General features: G+C 34.5%; 2 protein-coding genes and 4 non-coding genes across 7 annotated transcripts; 3 read left to right on the top strand and 3 right to left on the bottom strand.

Annotated features, from left to right (window-relative positions):
- Window positions 1–1,921: 1,921 nt before the first annotated feature.
- On the top strand, window positions 1,922–14,141 carry igcm-2 (B-cell receptor CD22-like; the record flags this gene model as incomplete). 2 transcript variants are annotated; one of them, NM_001375051.2, is made up of 19 exons in its annotated part: window positions 1,922–1,978; window positions 5,094–5,253; window positions 8,819–8,965; window positions 9,031–9,149; window positions 9,211–9,343; window positions 9,980–10,146; window positions 10,215–10,329; window positions 11,377–11,525; window positions 11,572–11,683; window positions 11,736–11,857; window positions 11,903–12,025; window positions 12,072–12,150; window positions 12,428–12,619; window positions 12,668–12,801; window positions 12,847–12,982; window positions 13,186–13,365; window positions 13,458–13,518; window positions 13,679–13,742; window positions 13,791–14,117. In NM_001375051.2, the coding sequence occupies 19 exons, from the start codon at window positions 1,922–1,924 to the stop codon at window positions 13,947–13,949; spliced, it is 2,409 nt and encodes an 802-aa protein (NP_001362087.1). In that variant the 3' UTR covers window positions 13,950–14,117. The 2 variants fall into 2 exon arrangements, with proteins under 2 accessions (NP_001362087.1, NP_001362088.1); NM_001375052.3 differs by lacking the exon at window positions 1,922–1,978 and having other exon boundaries at window positions 5,090–5,253; window positions 13,791–14,141.
- T22E5.9 lies at window positions 3,310–3,451 on the top strand. Its single transcript, NR_071289.1, has one exon. It is a non-coding gene; the product is annotated as an Unclassified non-coding RNA T22E5.9 (non-coding RNA).
- T22E5.11 lies at window positions 3,313–3,454 on the bottom strand. Its single transcript, NR_071288.1, has one exon. It is a non-coding gene; the product is annotated as an Unclassified non-coding RNA T22E5.11 (non-coding RNA).
- Window positions 4,608–4,733, bottom strand: T22E5.15. The gene has a single exon (NR_071286.1). It is a non-coding gene; the product is annotated as an Unclassified non-coding RNA T22E5.15 (non-coding RNA).
- On the top strand, window positions 4,608–4,733 carry T22E5.13. The gene has a single exon (NR_071287.1). It is a non-coding gene; the product is annotated as an Unclassified non-coding RNA T22E5.13 (non-coding RNA).
- igdb-3 (Ig-like domain-containing protein) lies at window positions 5,650–8,028 on the bottom strand (the record flags this gene model as incomplete). Its single annotated transcript, NM_076673.4, has 6 exons — window positions 5,650–5,742; window positions 5,792–5,881; window positions 5,929–6,048; window positions 6,575–6,661; window positions 6,729–6,832; window positions 6,879–8,028. The coding sequence occupies 6 exons, from the start codon at window positions 8,026–8,028 to the stop codon at window positions 5,650–5,652; spliced, it is 1,644 nt and encodes a 547-aa protein (NP_509074.2).
- Window positions 14,142–15,089: the final 948 nt, after the last annotated feature.

Below are 15,089 nucleotides of genomic sequence, written 5' to 3'. Positions count from 1 at the left end.
CTGACCTTTAAAAAGATGCAATCGCAAAGTGAAAAAAAAAACAATTTCAACATAAATTCACTTCAAGATTTCAACGTGTCTAAAAGCAAAATAGCATAGCGATTCTTGTGCAATTCACCATTGCAGGGGCTTTGTTCAGGTTGCAATCGCTTTGTATGGATCACAAGACGACAAAAATATGAAAATGCTCCAATTCACCTCCCGCCTTCAGCTTTCTATTCCAGGTTTCCGCTCTGTTGAATGTAAAATTGAAATAAACGACACTTCCCCCAGTTGACACATACTCACAAGCATACAAGGAAACGATGAAAAATTGAAACTTAATTATCTTTTAAAAAAAGTTTCTTTAGTCAAATTTAGAGACAATTTATATTGTAAATGGAAATTTCACTGGTTCAAAATGATAACAGAAAAAATTGTTGAAATGGAGTTCAAGAAGAACACACAGTTGTTTTTGAGAAGATTTGCACATGTGAATATGAAAAACCATTATCAGAACGCATCAATATTATCTCAGAAACCCAATTTGTTTCTTGTAACTCTCATTATGTTTGGACATGAAATGGGGGTTATCGAAACTTAAAACAAAAACATGAATTGGTTTGATGTTACAAAAATTTCAACTTTCGAAGTTTTCTACAATTATCTTTGGCTTTCCAGACGTTTCAAATTTTGATATTAGGAAGAGCAGTGACACAAAAATGGGTACTTGTACCCTCACCTTGAAATAAATTTAAGATTTCATTCATTTCTCCATTTTAATTAAACGTGATATACATTTTACATTTTTCATTGTTTAGGCTTATAGTTAGAAAAAGTTATTTTCGGTAGTTTGAATCATAATTAATTTGTGGATTACCGTATTTTATACCTTCTTAATAGAGTGTTTTACTGCAAGTCATGAGTAACTCGCACACACGCAAAATATCAGCTGCTTTAATTTTTTGCATGAAGCATTTGACAATATGACTTTTGCTAAAAACATTTTAAAACTCTTCAGTTTTTGCGTTAGCTTCATTTGATATTTTGAAAAACGTAACATGCTATTAAAATTGTTAAACACAAAATTCACTAATTTTCCGTGTTTTTTTTATATTCCGAAGCAAAACGGCAATATATACAAATGCCTGAAGTTTTAAAGTAATAGTATTTCCATAACTTTGAAAAATCTGATGTAAACTTTAAAACTTTAAGTCAACTAACAAACTCCGACTCTTTTGTGATTGCCCAGTTCAACATTTAATTTTTTAAAATTTTTTTTAAAAATTACGACTTTTTAAAAAATTTTTCACAATGTATGGTTTTGCAACAGGTCACTAAAAGTTTATGAAAGCCTGCAAAACATATTTACAATTATCGAATTTGTCTACAAAACTACATACATACAGGCTTTAAAATTAATGGACAAGTTATGGAAAATTTTAATAAATATTAGCCGTTTCAATTTTAAATTTTGGATTAGGATTTTTTTCAGATTATAAATAAATTAAGTTTTTTTTTGTTCTCAAAGACTTTTTGTGTGCCGTGTTCTTGCTTGATCCAATAAAAATTATGACTGGCTACTGAACCGGATTCATAACATCTGTCCATTCTTAGCAAGACCGCAATTCTGTTAATTGTTTAGCTCCTTAGCGTTTCTCGTTTTCACTCTCCTTCCATCTCCACTTTCTTCGGACACCTTATGTATATCCATGATTACACTATTATAAAACTGGCAGAAGGCAATAGGCAATACTTGCGAGGAAACGGGAGGTCAAATCGAGGAAAGCCACACCCAAAAAGAGTTATAATGCGCTTATTCATGAGCCAACACCACCTTTTAATGTATATGTGTATCCGTAGCGATTCACTGGCAATTGTGCTCATGTTTCGTTTTATTTAACAACAAAAGTTGTTCAGAAACCTAAAATTTATTTTCAGAATGTCGTCGTCCCGGTATGCTGCAAAATTTATAAGAAGACAGACGGATGATGGGGAGGTGAGTGTTTTTCAAACCAAATGTTTTGTTCTTAGTTTCAGTTGTTGACATATTTCCAAGGTTGAAAAATTGTGAATGTCAGCAATAAGGATATGTGTTTTTGAAAACTCAAGTTGGTATTGTGACTTTTACGTTTTTGGTTAAAATCCCCACCATTTGTAGGTGGAGTACGCTCAGTGGGAAAATGTTTTAAACCATTCCTAAGGGGCTCAAATAACCAAATATCATAAAAAAAACTTTTCGAAAATTCTTGGAAATTGTTTTGTTTCGGGTCAAAAAGCGGTGAGAACTTGTTTTTCATTATTATTTTTGGCAGTCGTTGATGAAATACAAGTTTTCTTCTTGATATTTATTAAATTGTGTTAAAAAAATTTTATTCGTGGATTATAACTCCAGAATTTTGAAATTTATTGTTTAACATTATATTTTCCAAACCTAGTATGAAAATACTATTCACGTTTTAAATAAATGGATTAATAAAACAATCACTAATTTAATTTGAATATGTGCCTATTTTTTTATGTTTTTCTCACTTTTATGTTTTTCTCACTGACCACTCCACCTTTAAAGTGAATATAGAGTAACGAAAAAACTGTACAGTTATCTTACAGGATTTCAGATTGAATAAGATTTTACATCATTTCATCACCGTTGAATTTTAAAATCAAAATTGTCCTCTATAGTCTGTAGGCTTTATTTAATGATTCTCAAGATTTTAGTATCCAACTATACCATTGCGTGACCTTATAAATTATTCAATGCGTTCTTTTTATCTCTCCTCCAAATTTCGAATTGACGATGAATAAAAGTTCGCTTCTATATTCCCACTTGTTTTGAGTCTTTTTATTGAAAAACTCGATCTTTTAGAAGGGCAATGTGATAAACTAGTACTGTGATTCCATTATAGTTGAAGGAAGGATGTGAAGGGTAACATAGAAAATGGTGAGGAAGAGAGATGGTGAAAGCGTGAGTACTCATCCTCAAAAACGAGTGATGAGGGAAAGATAGGATAGTTGGAAAAATGCGCAGAACATCATCACGCAGTGTCACAGAGAAGCGCACAAAAAGAAGGGACAATCTTTGAATTATTCGCTTTGACACTTGGCGTGTCAATTCATGTTTTTTCCTGTTTTATTGTCCAGAACCAAGAGTTTCCGCGAGTTCTTTAGTGCACTCGTGTTTTTTCCTATCTTCCCATTTTTCATTACTTTTTGTTTGGAGAAGGTCAATCCCGTTTTTTCAAGAAAAAAAATAGTAGCACTCTTTGCTCTCCCGTTTTCAAACGTAATTGAATTTGCTAATCTACCCACTCCTACCAACTCATTGAAACAAGGCGATAATCATGTTTCTATTATGGAGTCACTGACTTCGGCGACTCTTCTACAAACAACAGAATATACAATTAACTCCCTCAAGTCGTAATTTGATACACGCAAACCGAACACTCTTTCGTTTCATCTTGACTCCTTGCTGACAGACTTTTGGTAGACGTTGTGCAATTCAACAGTAGTGCTTTTGGGGTTGGGAACAAAGGTGTGTCATAATCATGTGCCAAACCAAAATTTTTCCGGAATTCGGTATATGTCGAATTCGAATACCTGTGTTATTTTTGGTCTACCAAAAATCGTTAGGTAATTGTATAAAACTTGTTCAGATCAATATTTACGACCTACTCCCCCTAATTGGCTGCCTCTTGAGAATATATTCGAATTTTGTCTTGTTATTTCTCTTACTCGATCAAAATAAATTTTGCGTCATTTCCGAAATTCGACATTCGGCATATGCCATATTTCTATTGCCGAATGCCGCACATTTCTGGTAGGAAACTATCGCATATCCAGCATGTGGTTTTAGGTCAATACTAATTAAACCAACGAACTCTATAATTTGCCAATTTACTATTGAAAATGGTTGAAATAAAGAAGCGCGGACACTTGTGGGGACTATGCTTCAAATTGCTTCAAATCTCTCATTCTGGGTTCAATTTGTCTCATATTAAGAAAAAAAAGTGTTTTAAGTGCCAAAGAATTTGGGTCAAAGTTGGAAAGCGCAAACATTTTGAATTTTGTATTGAATACGAGTAGTTTATATCAAAACTTTCCTTATTACAAAATGTAACGGACCAAGCTTTACTCTACTGTTAAATGAGTTTTAAGCATTTTTCGTTTTTTTTCGTTTTCCCAAGCTTAAATTGCATGTTAAAGCCACATGTCACAAAAAAGCTTCACAACGTCAGGGTTTCATGCTTTTGAAATCTCAGTATATTCATAAAAACCCTCAACTCTGGTTTTTTATTTCTCTTCTCATATTTTTCATTTCTCATTACACATTCTTCTTCTGAATTTCGCATATCGTTCTCAAGCCTCAAAAACTCAATCTTCAAGACTTGAGTTGGGCATAGAGGAAAAAATTCTCAAAAAATTATACATTTTCCTGGCACTTGAAAATACTTTGATTTATTTCGGCTGTCGAATGAAAATGAAAATGTGTGTGCGTTTTGCTTACCTATTTTTACACTGACACCCACACACTTGTTACTTCATATCCAGCCTCAACTCTAGGAACCTGACTTCTTCTCTACCACTTTACTTAAGAATTGGAACCACCAACTGACCGCAAGCAGTGTGTAGTGTTTGGTGAAACGTTGCAACTTATATCCGCAACATATATACTTTACTACATGGTTAGGGCTTCTTCTCTTTTTCCGCTTCTACGCGCTCATAGAGGTCAACACATTTGGAACAGCTGTCTGCGCGGAACGGAAGACGCTTGCAGCCTCCAACCTTACATTAAACTGTCTTTACAGTCACAATAAAATGTTTCAAAAAGTTATGAATTTCATGGCATCTCTACTATGCAAAAAAATACGCTAGTTTTTTTTATGTTCTAAATCATATTTTTACTTTATTATTTACATTGGTACATAAATATTAGTATTCAGGATTTTCAATTTTTATTCTTAGTCGTCAAATCTGAATGTTTGTATAGCGAGCAGATTTTAATTTTAGCCAAGTATAAAAAGAAATTCAATACCCATGTTGACAGATTTCCCGATTTCCTTTCCTGCAGTTTCATTAGAAATACGTTTTATAGTCTAAAATTGATAGATTTTCAGATGAAAGCATATTGGGGTAAAGCTGGAGCACCAATTACTCTGCCCTGCTCTATTAGCTTGTTCAACGAGGAAAGTTTTTCGCTGGATTGGAGAAAAGATGGACAACTAATTCTCAGTGCTTTTGGTCAGGAACAAGGACATGTGACACCGACATTGCAAGGTTAGTTGGTCTACTTTTATCGGTGTAATTTGATAATAATCGATATTTGATAATTTTTATTATAATAATTAAAAATTCTAAACCCGTCACTCATCGATACAATTTTGAATAATGGAGAGTCTTTGAACAAAAACAAGATCATCGCTAATTCCACTTGCGAATTCCCGGCGTAGAGTGTACATTCATCCAATTTCTGTAAACACAAAGACGCCGTCAGTTTTTTTGGTTCAAAACGGATCTGGCAGCACGATCAAGGCCGGCTACGCAGGCAAACGAACGCAGACAAAAAGTCATAGGATTTTTTTGATTAAAATTGTAGGAATGTATTTACGCACAGTTTCAATGCATCTGATCAGTGGTCTTCTGTGAAATTTTACTGATCTCATATCCATTTACTCACCAATGATCTACAGTAAGCCATCCGTCCTCATCATAGTAAAGCCGATGTTGTTCGGAAGGACCAAATTCGTTGACAGAAATTAGAACGACCTGAAATTGATTTTTATTTTCAAGATCCGAGTTTAAACAAGTGTACTACCTCATCAGAATCAACAATATCTACGGAGTGATCCAGTGTCACACGAACCGTCCAATCCCCTTCGCGTTTTCTACTGTAGACATGATAAGCCTGAAAAAGTTCTAGTTTAAAAAAAAGTTCCGGATGTAATTTTTTACCTTTGCATCGAGTGCTTTGTCCCAAGAAAATCGAAACGTGTAGACATAGACATGTGTCGTTATCACGTTAGATACTGCTTCAGGCCGCGTATTTTTTTCATCCAGCTTGCATGCAATAATCTTGAAAATAAAACTCAATAGGTTTGAATAGTTTTTGAATACTTTAATAACCAAAAAACAAATAATAATTGTATTTTTCGGAGTTTTTTTTTAAGTACACGGGATCTTATGCTAAATCGACATGAAAAATTATAAAAAATCGAAAGATTAAAAAGTCGAACTTGGAAAGTTGTGAATTCTCAACTCAAGTTTCCTTTTTTGAATTTCCTACAAAATTAAAACTGCAACCAATCAGCGGTGTGCTCCACCCACTTTTGAACTAATCAGAAGAAGCTAAGATGCCAAATGGTCAAAGTAGGCAGTGAGTTCTTATTTTGAAAAAAAAATCGAACGGTGAAATTGGAGAGAGAGACGGTAATTTGCATTTTAAGATTAAGGATTTGCAATTTTTAGCAGTTCATTTTTGTTTTTTCTTGTATGCTGATTCAAAGGAATTAAATTTTCCAAGAATACATATTGAAACGAAATCCTCAATTTTCGAACTCTATATTTTAATAATATTTATAAATTGGAATACGAAACTTACATTTGTCACATGTTTTCGGCAGGATTTCACCCGCTGCGGATCAATATCGAATTTAACATCACACATTCCCAAGCAAAAGAATGACACCTAAATTGATAATAATCATTGTATTAGTACCAATTTGTTAGTAACAAAATTAAAAACAAAAACCAACCTCCGAGTGAATACAGCATGCTGCACTATTTAGGCGAGATATGGAGCATTTAAAGAGGTGATCCACTTCTTTCTCGCAATTTTTTGGAGGTGGAAGAAATGCACCTAAACTTTAATTAAAGTATTTAGAGATTAATGAAGAATTGCAAACCTGGTCTCAACATAGATCTCCTATCATCAGTACCTTGTGAGCACACTGACTGACAATCTGATTTATGATTATATTTTGAGCAGCATTCAAGCAACGTATCCGGTGGAATACTATTTGGTGCTTGCTCACTAAAATCAATTTTTACAATCACAGTTTCTGAGTACTCAATTCGTGTATCCTTGATATAACATCGATAGGTAGAAAAATCCGAATCTTTAAAATCGAAAATCTTCAACGATGATACAATAGTTTTCGAATCCAACTCTGATTGATAAGAAACAATGGAATATTTTTTATCCGTTGTGATTATTTCTTCGCCATTTGCACTTATTTTAACCCATTCGATTGAACTTTCAGCATTAAAAATTGTCCTCATTTTGCAATATAAATAGTGAGATGCAACATTTGAAGGTAGTCGATCTTCGCTTTTCGCAACAATTAATGCGTCTTCAGTTGTGAACAATATGACGTTTGATATTCTTGACTTGAACCAATTCCTATCGTCGTTATGAACTGGTGCGTGAGCAACCACATGTACACTGTACGAAAAACTTGATGACAGGCCTTCCAGGGTGTATTCAATATCTTCTGTTGTGAATACGGACTCGGTTTCTGACACTCCTGTTCGCTCAATTAAGTGAATTGTATAATGATCGACTAGATCCGGTGATTCAGTTGGCTCCTTCCATTTGATACTGACGGAATTCTCTGTTTTCTCGTCTATTGTCAACTCCCGAGCTTCTGACGGGGAAGATTCATAGCTGGATGTTAAGCAAGGAAATATTGAAACAACATGCAAAACGAAGCATGATAAAAAGTCTTTTTTTCGGGAGTAATCAAAGTGCATAGTTCCATTGCATAATCCAAAGCAATAATCAAACTCAAGATCATATGCATTTTTGTAACAGCAACTGCTCACGTCTCTTCCTTTTGATAGGCATTGAGAAATAGGAAGTAAATAAGGGTGACAGTTTATGTCTGGATCAAATATTTTGTAGCGAAGCATCACTTTTGGTATTTTCGAAGGATTACACAGTGGCTGATAGCATTTCTCGGGAACGCCAAGATCTTTGCAACATTGTTCTCGTAATGAATACACAGACGATGGTAGTAATATAACAATAGTGAAAGTGATAAAATTGATAGGCATAGCTGGAAATGATGAAAGAGCAAAGGAATCCAGATGAATACAGGCAGGTAGATGACAAGAGAGGGATGGAGAAGACGAGAAAGAATGGCTGCCCGCCCCCCTCCTCGCCCTACTCCGTGGCGGTTTTCTTGTTCTCTTTTTGTCGGCAACTAGAAAAACCTTACAGACCTCAATTACTCAGAGTTCGTTTGCCTCCACCCACTTTTATTCTTGCAAAACGTTCACTCAAAAATTTGAATCTAAGGAGGAGGAAACGTCATAGCAAAAAAAGAATAAGGGAAAACAACGGATAACCGTTTGATAACAATATTGTATAACGACCATGAAAAATATGACAAGAGTGAATACGGTATCGAAAGACCAAAGAAGATAGAATAAGATGACATTGAAAATATGTATCAGCTAAGGTGTGAAGATGATGCTTTATATTATTATGTGTCAATTTTTGTACCCTCGAAATCTATTATTTTTGGTTTTCCTATCAGTAACACCATGCATTATCCAAACTTGAAGAGAGTTCAATTCCTCGAACGATGAATCAAGTTTAAAAGCGGGTAATCATTAGAAAGTAAAAACATAAAAGACAAATTATAACCTAAATAATGTGGTTTTGACATTGATACTTGGCTATTATGAACGATGACCCTCAGATGGAACGGGTTCATAAAACCTAAGAAATCCGGTTGAAACTTTGATCCGATCCGCCAAAGGAAAGTAGAGATAACGTTTAGACAAAAAACAGTATCAAGGAAATTGACGAGATAAAAGATAAGATATTTATCTTTTTCAGGTCGTCTAGCTCGAGATGGATTTCTAGGGATAACGATACATTCGGTCACGGATGGGGATGCAGGAGTATACCAGTGTATTGTCACAAAGTTCTCAAAGCAACCCACTAGACCCGAGAAAGGGCTTTCGGCAAAGTTAGTAGTGAATGGTAAGATCAAAGATGACTTTTTCAAAAGTTTATTTTAGAAATTACTTATTTTCCTTATTTTCCAGTTCCGCCTGTTATTATATCCCCATCCAAAAATGCTATAATTCATAAGAAAGTTGGAGCTGATTTAATATTTGAATGTAAGGCGGAGGGTGCTCCATCTCCAGAAATTACTTGGTCAAGGGTAAGTTAAAACGTTTACCGCACCTTTCAGGACTCAGAAACAAATGCAATTGGATTTCCAGAACGAGCAGATCATTAGCACCTCACCTGTTCTAACGCTTAGTAATTTGGAAGAGGGTGATAAAGGGTTATACACATGTCTAGCTGTGAACATTGAGGGAAACAGTACATCATCAATTGATGTAAGGTTTACGAGTGAGTTTTCAAAGGAGAAGTGCCGAAATCTGAGACTTTGCTTTTTTAGACCCAAAAGTGTCTCAAAAACACGCCGAATTTTGTAATGGTTTCACAAAAAAAAGTAATTATGGTTTTACGTTTTGAAAAACTAAGCTTATTTTCAGCTAAAATCTCAAATTTTGTCTTATCGTGTTAAAAATCACAACTTCCAAAAGTAAGCTTTCATTTGATTATCACTAATTAATGCATAATTTGTTACTTTATCATGTGTTTTTTCGTTACTGGAGATTATTTTTCAGTCAATGGGTGCACGAATATGAAGCAACTTTGTAAACCCATGGGCCGATCTGATCAGTAACTCAAAAAAAATAAACGCGTAACATGCAATCAAAATATGTATTCGGTGGTGAAATAAAATACTAACAATGTTCTTCTAGTTGTGACTGTAAAATTAGTAAAATTTAAGATTTTAGCTGAAAATAAACATTTTCTTCCCAAAACTCTGGACCGCCATAACTTTTTTGAGCTTTTTTCAAAACGACTCATTACGAAATTCCATTATTTGGGTCATATTGATTCTAAAAAACAAAATCTCAGACTTAAGTGCTTCTCATTGAAGGAAATTGAAAATCGATTTATTGAACATCATTTCAGAAGCAACGATTCTTGATTTGATACCTTTAAACAAAACCGTCATCGAGGGGTCCAATGTTTTTTGGCACTGTCACGCAAATGCCCAAGCTACCGCTATATCGTATTCCTGGCTCTTCGAGAAAAAGCCAATTAAAACTACTTCGTTAGGACTCCGCTCAAACATTCGAGTAAGAAATGAGAAATTTCGAAGATGAAAATGTTAGATTTCAATATAATAAATCAAAACCATTTTTAGTCCGGCGATCTTTCACTTCAAGATGTCAGAAAGAGTGACAGCGGTTGGTACACTTGCGAAGCCAAGAATAGTGCCGGAGAAACGACAAGTTCAACTGCTTATCTTCACGTTTTCTGTGAGTAATGGGTGGCAGAAAAAGACTAGCAGCCAAGGACAGATTTGATGTCCTTTTCGGTTGCTGGGTGGTCGGAAAAGGGGGAATAGGCTTAGTGTAATAAGATCAGGTAGACAATCTTTTCACACTTCTTTTGTTACATCCATCATGTCTGTAGATGCCTAGACATGACCTAGTCCATGGGAATATGAGGAAAGATTTTGAACTCCTGATAAGCGGGTTCTGTTTTCAATATAATTTCTATGCGACAAAAATGAACGAATGACTTAAACAAAAAATACGGTACCCTAAAATGCAAAAGTGTTTCAATCTCTTGTTGATGCTGAATTTTTATTAAATCCTTATGGTTTTTTGATAAAAATGTACTCGTTTTACAAAAACAGATAAATTTTAATAAATCATGAGGAACAATATAAAAAACAATATAATTTCTGTAGTAACAAATATTTGAAATTACAGCACTCTTTAAAAATGAATACCGATATATATTTAACAAGAAAATAATTTATGCCAAGACCGGATATGGTATTTTTAAAGCAAAGACTTGCAAAATTTTGCAAACTTTTTGCAACATAAAGTTTTACGGCGAACTGGCGTCACTAATTGTACCGAAAAAAATTAAAATTTTTCTTTAGGTTTGTAATTAATTGTGTATTGATATCTTCAAACTGAACCGAGATGTACTATGTTAAAATGGAGAAATGGGGTGCAGCACTGATAAAAAATATATGATACATAATACTTCTAATATAAAGTGAACATTGAGAAAAATAATAAAGTATGAATAAAGTTAACAAATAAAACAAAAAGTGACGTACGTAATTGTTTAAAATAATGCCCATGTGCTCATTGAGAACATTTGCTGATACAGAACTATTTTTTGATAAACAAATAATAAGACGAGAACAGAGAAAGCAGCTTAATTTTTTCAAATATACATGTACGATAAATTAAGTTTCAATTTTAATAAGATTGATTCAGATGCGCGCATTCGTCAGCGCAAAACATTTGAATTCCGTAATGAAGTTTTCTGAATACAATTTTCAGATCCACCAGAACCATTATCATCTCATCAGCCGGTACAAACTGTTGCTTCCGGAAGAAATACAACTGTATCTTGTGATGTTATCGCAAATCCTACTCCAACTAGCTACACTTGGTCAAAAAATGGTCATTACTTACCGACACAAGCTTCAGTGAGTGGTTTTCAGATTTTCTAGCTAATAATCAGTAAAATTTCAGAGTCATATTATTATCAGCTATGCGAAACCAGGTGATGGTGGTATTTACGGCTGCCAGGCCGATAATATTGCTGGGAAAGGATCAATTGTAGAGACGCACTTGATTGTTGCAGGTAATTATATTTTTCAACAACTTTTTTCCAGAAAAAACAAACAATATTTCAGAGCCTCCCGTATTCACAGTTGCACCCCCATCCGAGATAAAAGTACGCCTAGGCGATCAAGTTTCGATTCCCTGTCAAGGCTTTGGAGACCCAATGCCTATTGTTTATTGGATAAGAGATAAAGTAAATTTTATTAAATTTTTGGTTAATGCATAGAATAGTATTCAGAAACGAATAAACCAATCGACGTTAACATTCAAAAAAGTTGAACACTTGGATCACGGTGCTTATGAGTGCGTTGTCGCCAATTCCGTCGAGACCATCTCAACAAGAGTTATGTTGCTGGTTGAGGTATCCTTTTCTTTTAGTTATGCCGTTAAATATGCCAATATTTCAGATAACAAAACCTCAGATGGCTTCATCTATCAAGTTTACATGTCTTAATAGCAGTTCGATGAGAATTTCTTGGACTCCAGGTAAATTTATCAAATTTTGTGGTACTTATGGGTCTCGTTTCCCACAAAATGATTTTTAATAATATAGCACTAAATGTTGTTTATCTTAATTCACATGTAAATAGTTATTTTGTTACTATGTACTTCAATTTTCAGATTCAGAAAATCATTTCCTTAAGCCTGGGAATGAAAGAAAAGGTTAGCATCTTAATTTAAAAAATACGGTAAACGTTTCCGGGGCAACGAAACTGATAAGTACCATTTTTTTCATTAAAATATATTAAAACCTATTTTTCAGGATACAATGGGGGTTTTGATCAGACTTTTGCCGTACATGCTCAGAATGATGTTACACTGCAATGGACATCTATTAAGACATCACTGAATGAAACAATTTTGGATCATTTAGAACCATTTGTGTCCTATCGTGTGAGTATCGAAAGTGTGAATGCAAAAGGATCGACAAATTCCACAACTTATAACAGAAGGAGTATGTGTTTGAAATAAATAATGTAAGCTATAACACGTTATTTTACAGGTTGCACAAGTCTCCATGCTCCAGACAAATTGTACTTCTGCGGCTACAACGAGTTATGTTGGACCGCAGCTGAAGGAGCATCATCATATAGAATTGAGAGTCGAACGGAACCTAGCAAAAACTTCCAGCCATTGGTAATGATGTAATGAATCAGATTCAAAAATGTCGTAACATTGCAGGCCGAAGTGTTAGAAACGTATTATAGACTTGGGAAAGATGTCGACGAGACCAAGCAGACCATCTTCCGTGTCCGGAGCACAAGACCATCATATCCACCTAGTGAACCCAGTAATGCCTTAAGATACGGAATAGCAGGTGAGCAAAATTTCTGATAAAAATTTTTATTAGACGTGCAATAATTGATATTATAAATCAGGTCTCAAAAATCAAAATTGTGAAAAAATTGTAATATTGAAATGCGAGGCTTCGGGTATTGTGTAGAAATAACTTTTGAACACTGCAGTATTTATGATAAAATTTCCCTTTGACTATATTTAAAAATTTATATCATATTCCAGACAATGTGGACCTCCCTATTTTCATGCTTGCCGCAGTTTTCGGTCTTCTGTTCTGCTTTGCTTGCGGTTTATTTGCCTGGAGATGTTTCCACAACAAGAATAAAAAATCAAAGCGAAGAAAAAGCAGAAGCAATTCGACGCCCTCAAAAACGTATCAGGACTATGGAAGATTTACTTATGGTTCGTAATATTTGTTGTTGTTTTCCTCTCTTCCTTCCTTCAAGTGCCCATTATGCATTCGTATTCTACCCTCGTATTTTTATGTTTTTCAGGAGATGGAAGCAGCTCCAGTCAACCCGGCACTGAAACGTACTATGAGCCTTCACTGAGATTGTAAGTGAAATTTGGCAAAAAATACTCGGAAATATTACATATTATTGAAAACAGACATTTCAATACTGAAAAAAATATATAAAGCGTGGGAAGCTGACATGGGAAATTCGCACCGAATAGTTAAAAAAAAACAAATATTTTTTTAAAATTTATTTTGCAGATTGGACGACCATGAATGGAGAGGACCGCGTGATTTAGAGCCCGTGGCTGTTAGATATCCACCGGTATGAATATATAACACAAATTCAAATAGAAATTAAAAAGTTTTTCAGTCTCTTGCCGAGTTAGACTATGATATCGGAGAAGACCACCCAATAGATGACATGTTCAGAGATCGATACATTTTGGGAGTTCAAGATCCACCGGCTCAGCTGTACCAAGATTTGCGACTGGAAAGACTGAGACGAGAATACAAGCAGTCTCAAATCTAAAAAAAACCTTTTAACAAGATTAATATCGGGTTTTCAGTTATATTTCGTATCATTTTCTGCATCTCAAAATATTATAAAACCTCTACTGCCATTTCCCTTTTTTATCACATTGGTAAATATTTAACGTTCGAGTTTAAAACTTATAAAAAATAAAAGTACGTTTTTATATCTCATTTTCAAAGAAATACATTCTTTCTTCTTCTGTTTGCTTCTTCACACACCAACTTTTAAAAATCGTTGGGCAAATATCATTTGATCGGGTTAAATATAAAATTTTGACAAAAGAGATGACACAGTACAAGAGAGTATAGATATTACTTGCCATTTTGTTTTTACTCATATCCTTTTGCATTGGACTGAATTTGTTGGCAAACCAAGGTAATTCAACAACCAGTTTTCTATTGTTTTCGCTACACGTAGGCTGAATGCTAGTAGTTTTTCAATAGTTTCGAGGTTTTCTTTTTTAATTTCGAGTCAAAAATCGGTGAAAACAGAGGTTTTTTGCGGTGAAAACAGAGTAACAGAGTTTTCACCATTTTCCGAAAAATCTAATGCATTAACGCATGTTCGAACCCCTTCAATGTTCCAGTATGAATACATACTGTAAATAAAATTAAAACATAAAACTGGAAGTAAAAAGTTTTTGATGGACGACTTCCGAAAAAATTTACCAACTTTTTTGAAAAGTTTTAATTTCATTTTACATTTTAATCAATTTAGTTCTATAGGAATTATTTGCTATGATTATACCACTGACTACTCCAAGTTCTCCAGAAAACATACAGATTATATTCAATTTGAATATTAACTCAAAATCTAATTATTATCTATTTATTCGCAATAGCTAGGTTCCGAAATCTATGCACCTGCTCTGGAAAATGCATTCCTGCTCCAAAAATTGTTGTTCGGTTTGGTCCGCAATATGTCGTGCGGTGTACATGTACCAATAGTGCGCACAACGCTACGACACTTCGAGGGACGGCTGTGTACGCGCGCGCGCTCGACCACACACTCTACTCTCGTCTTGCCTTCAGTTGTGTATTGACATTCATTTCCTCTCACTCTTCTTTCTTTTCCCCAGTTCTGCTGCAACGTCGTCTTCTCTGCTCTGTGACACCACTACGTGTGAGATAGTGCATC

This window comes from Caenorhabditis elegans, chromosome X (genome assembly GCF_000002985.6).
Source record: "Caenorhabditis elegans chromosome X".
NCBI lineage: Eukaryota > Metazoa > Nematoda > Chromadorea > Rhabditida > Rhabditidae > Caenorhabditis > Caenorhabditis elegans.
The sequence above is the reverse complement of the archived record's forward strand: the minus strand, read 5'-3'. Positions and strand labels throughout refer to the sequence as shown.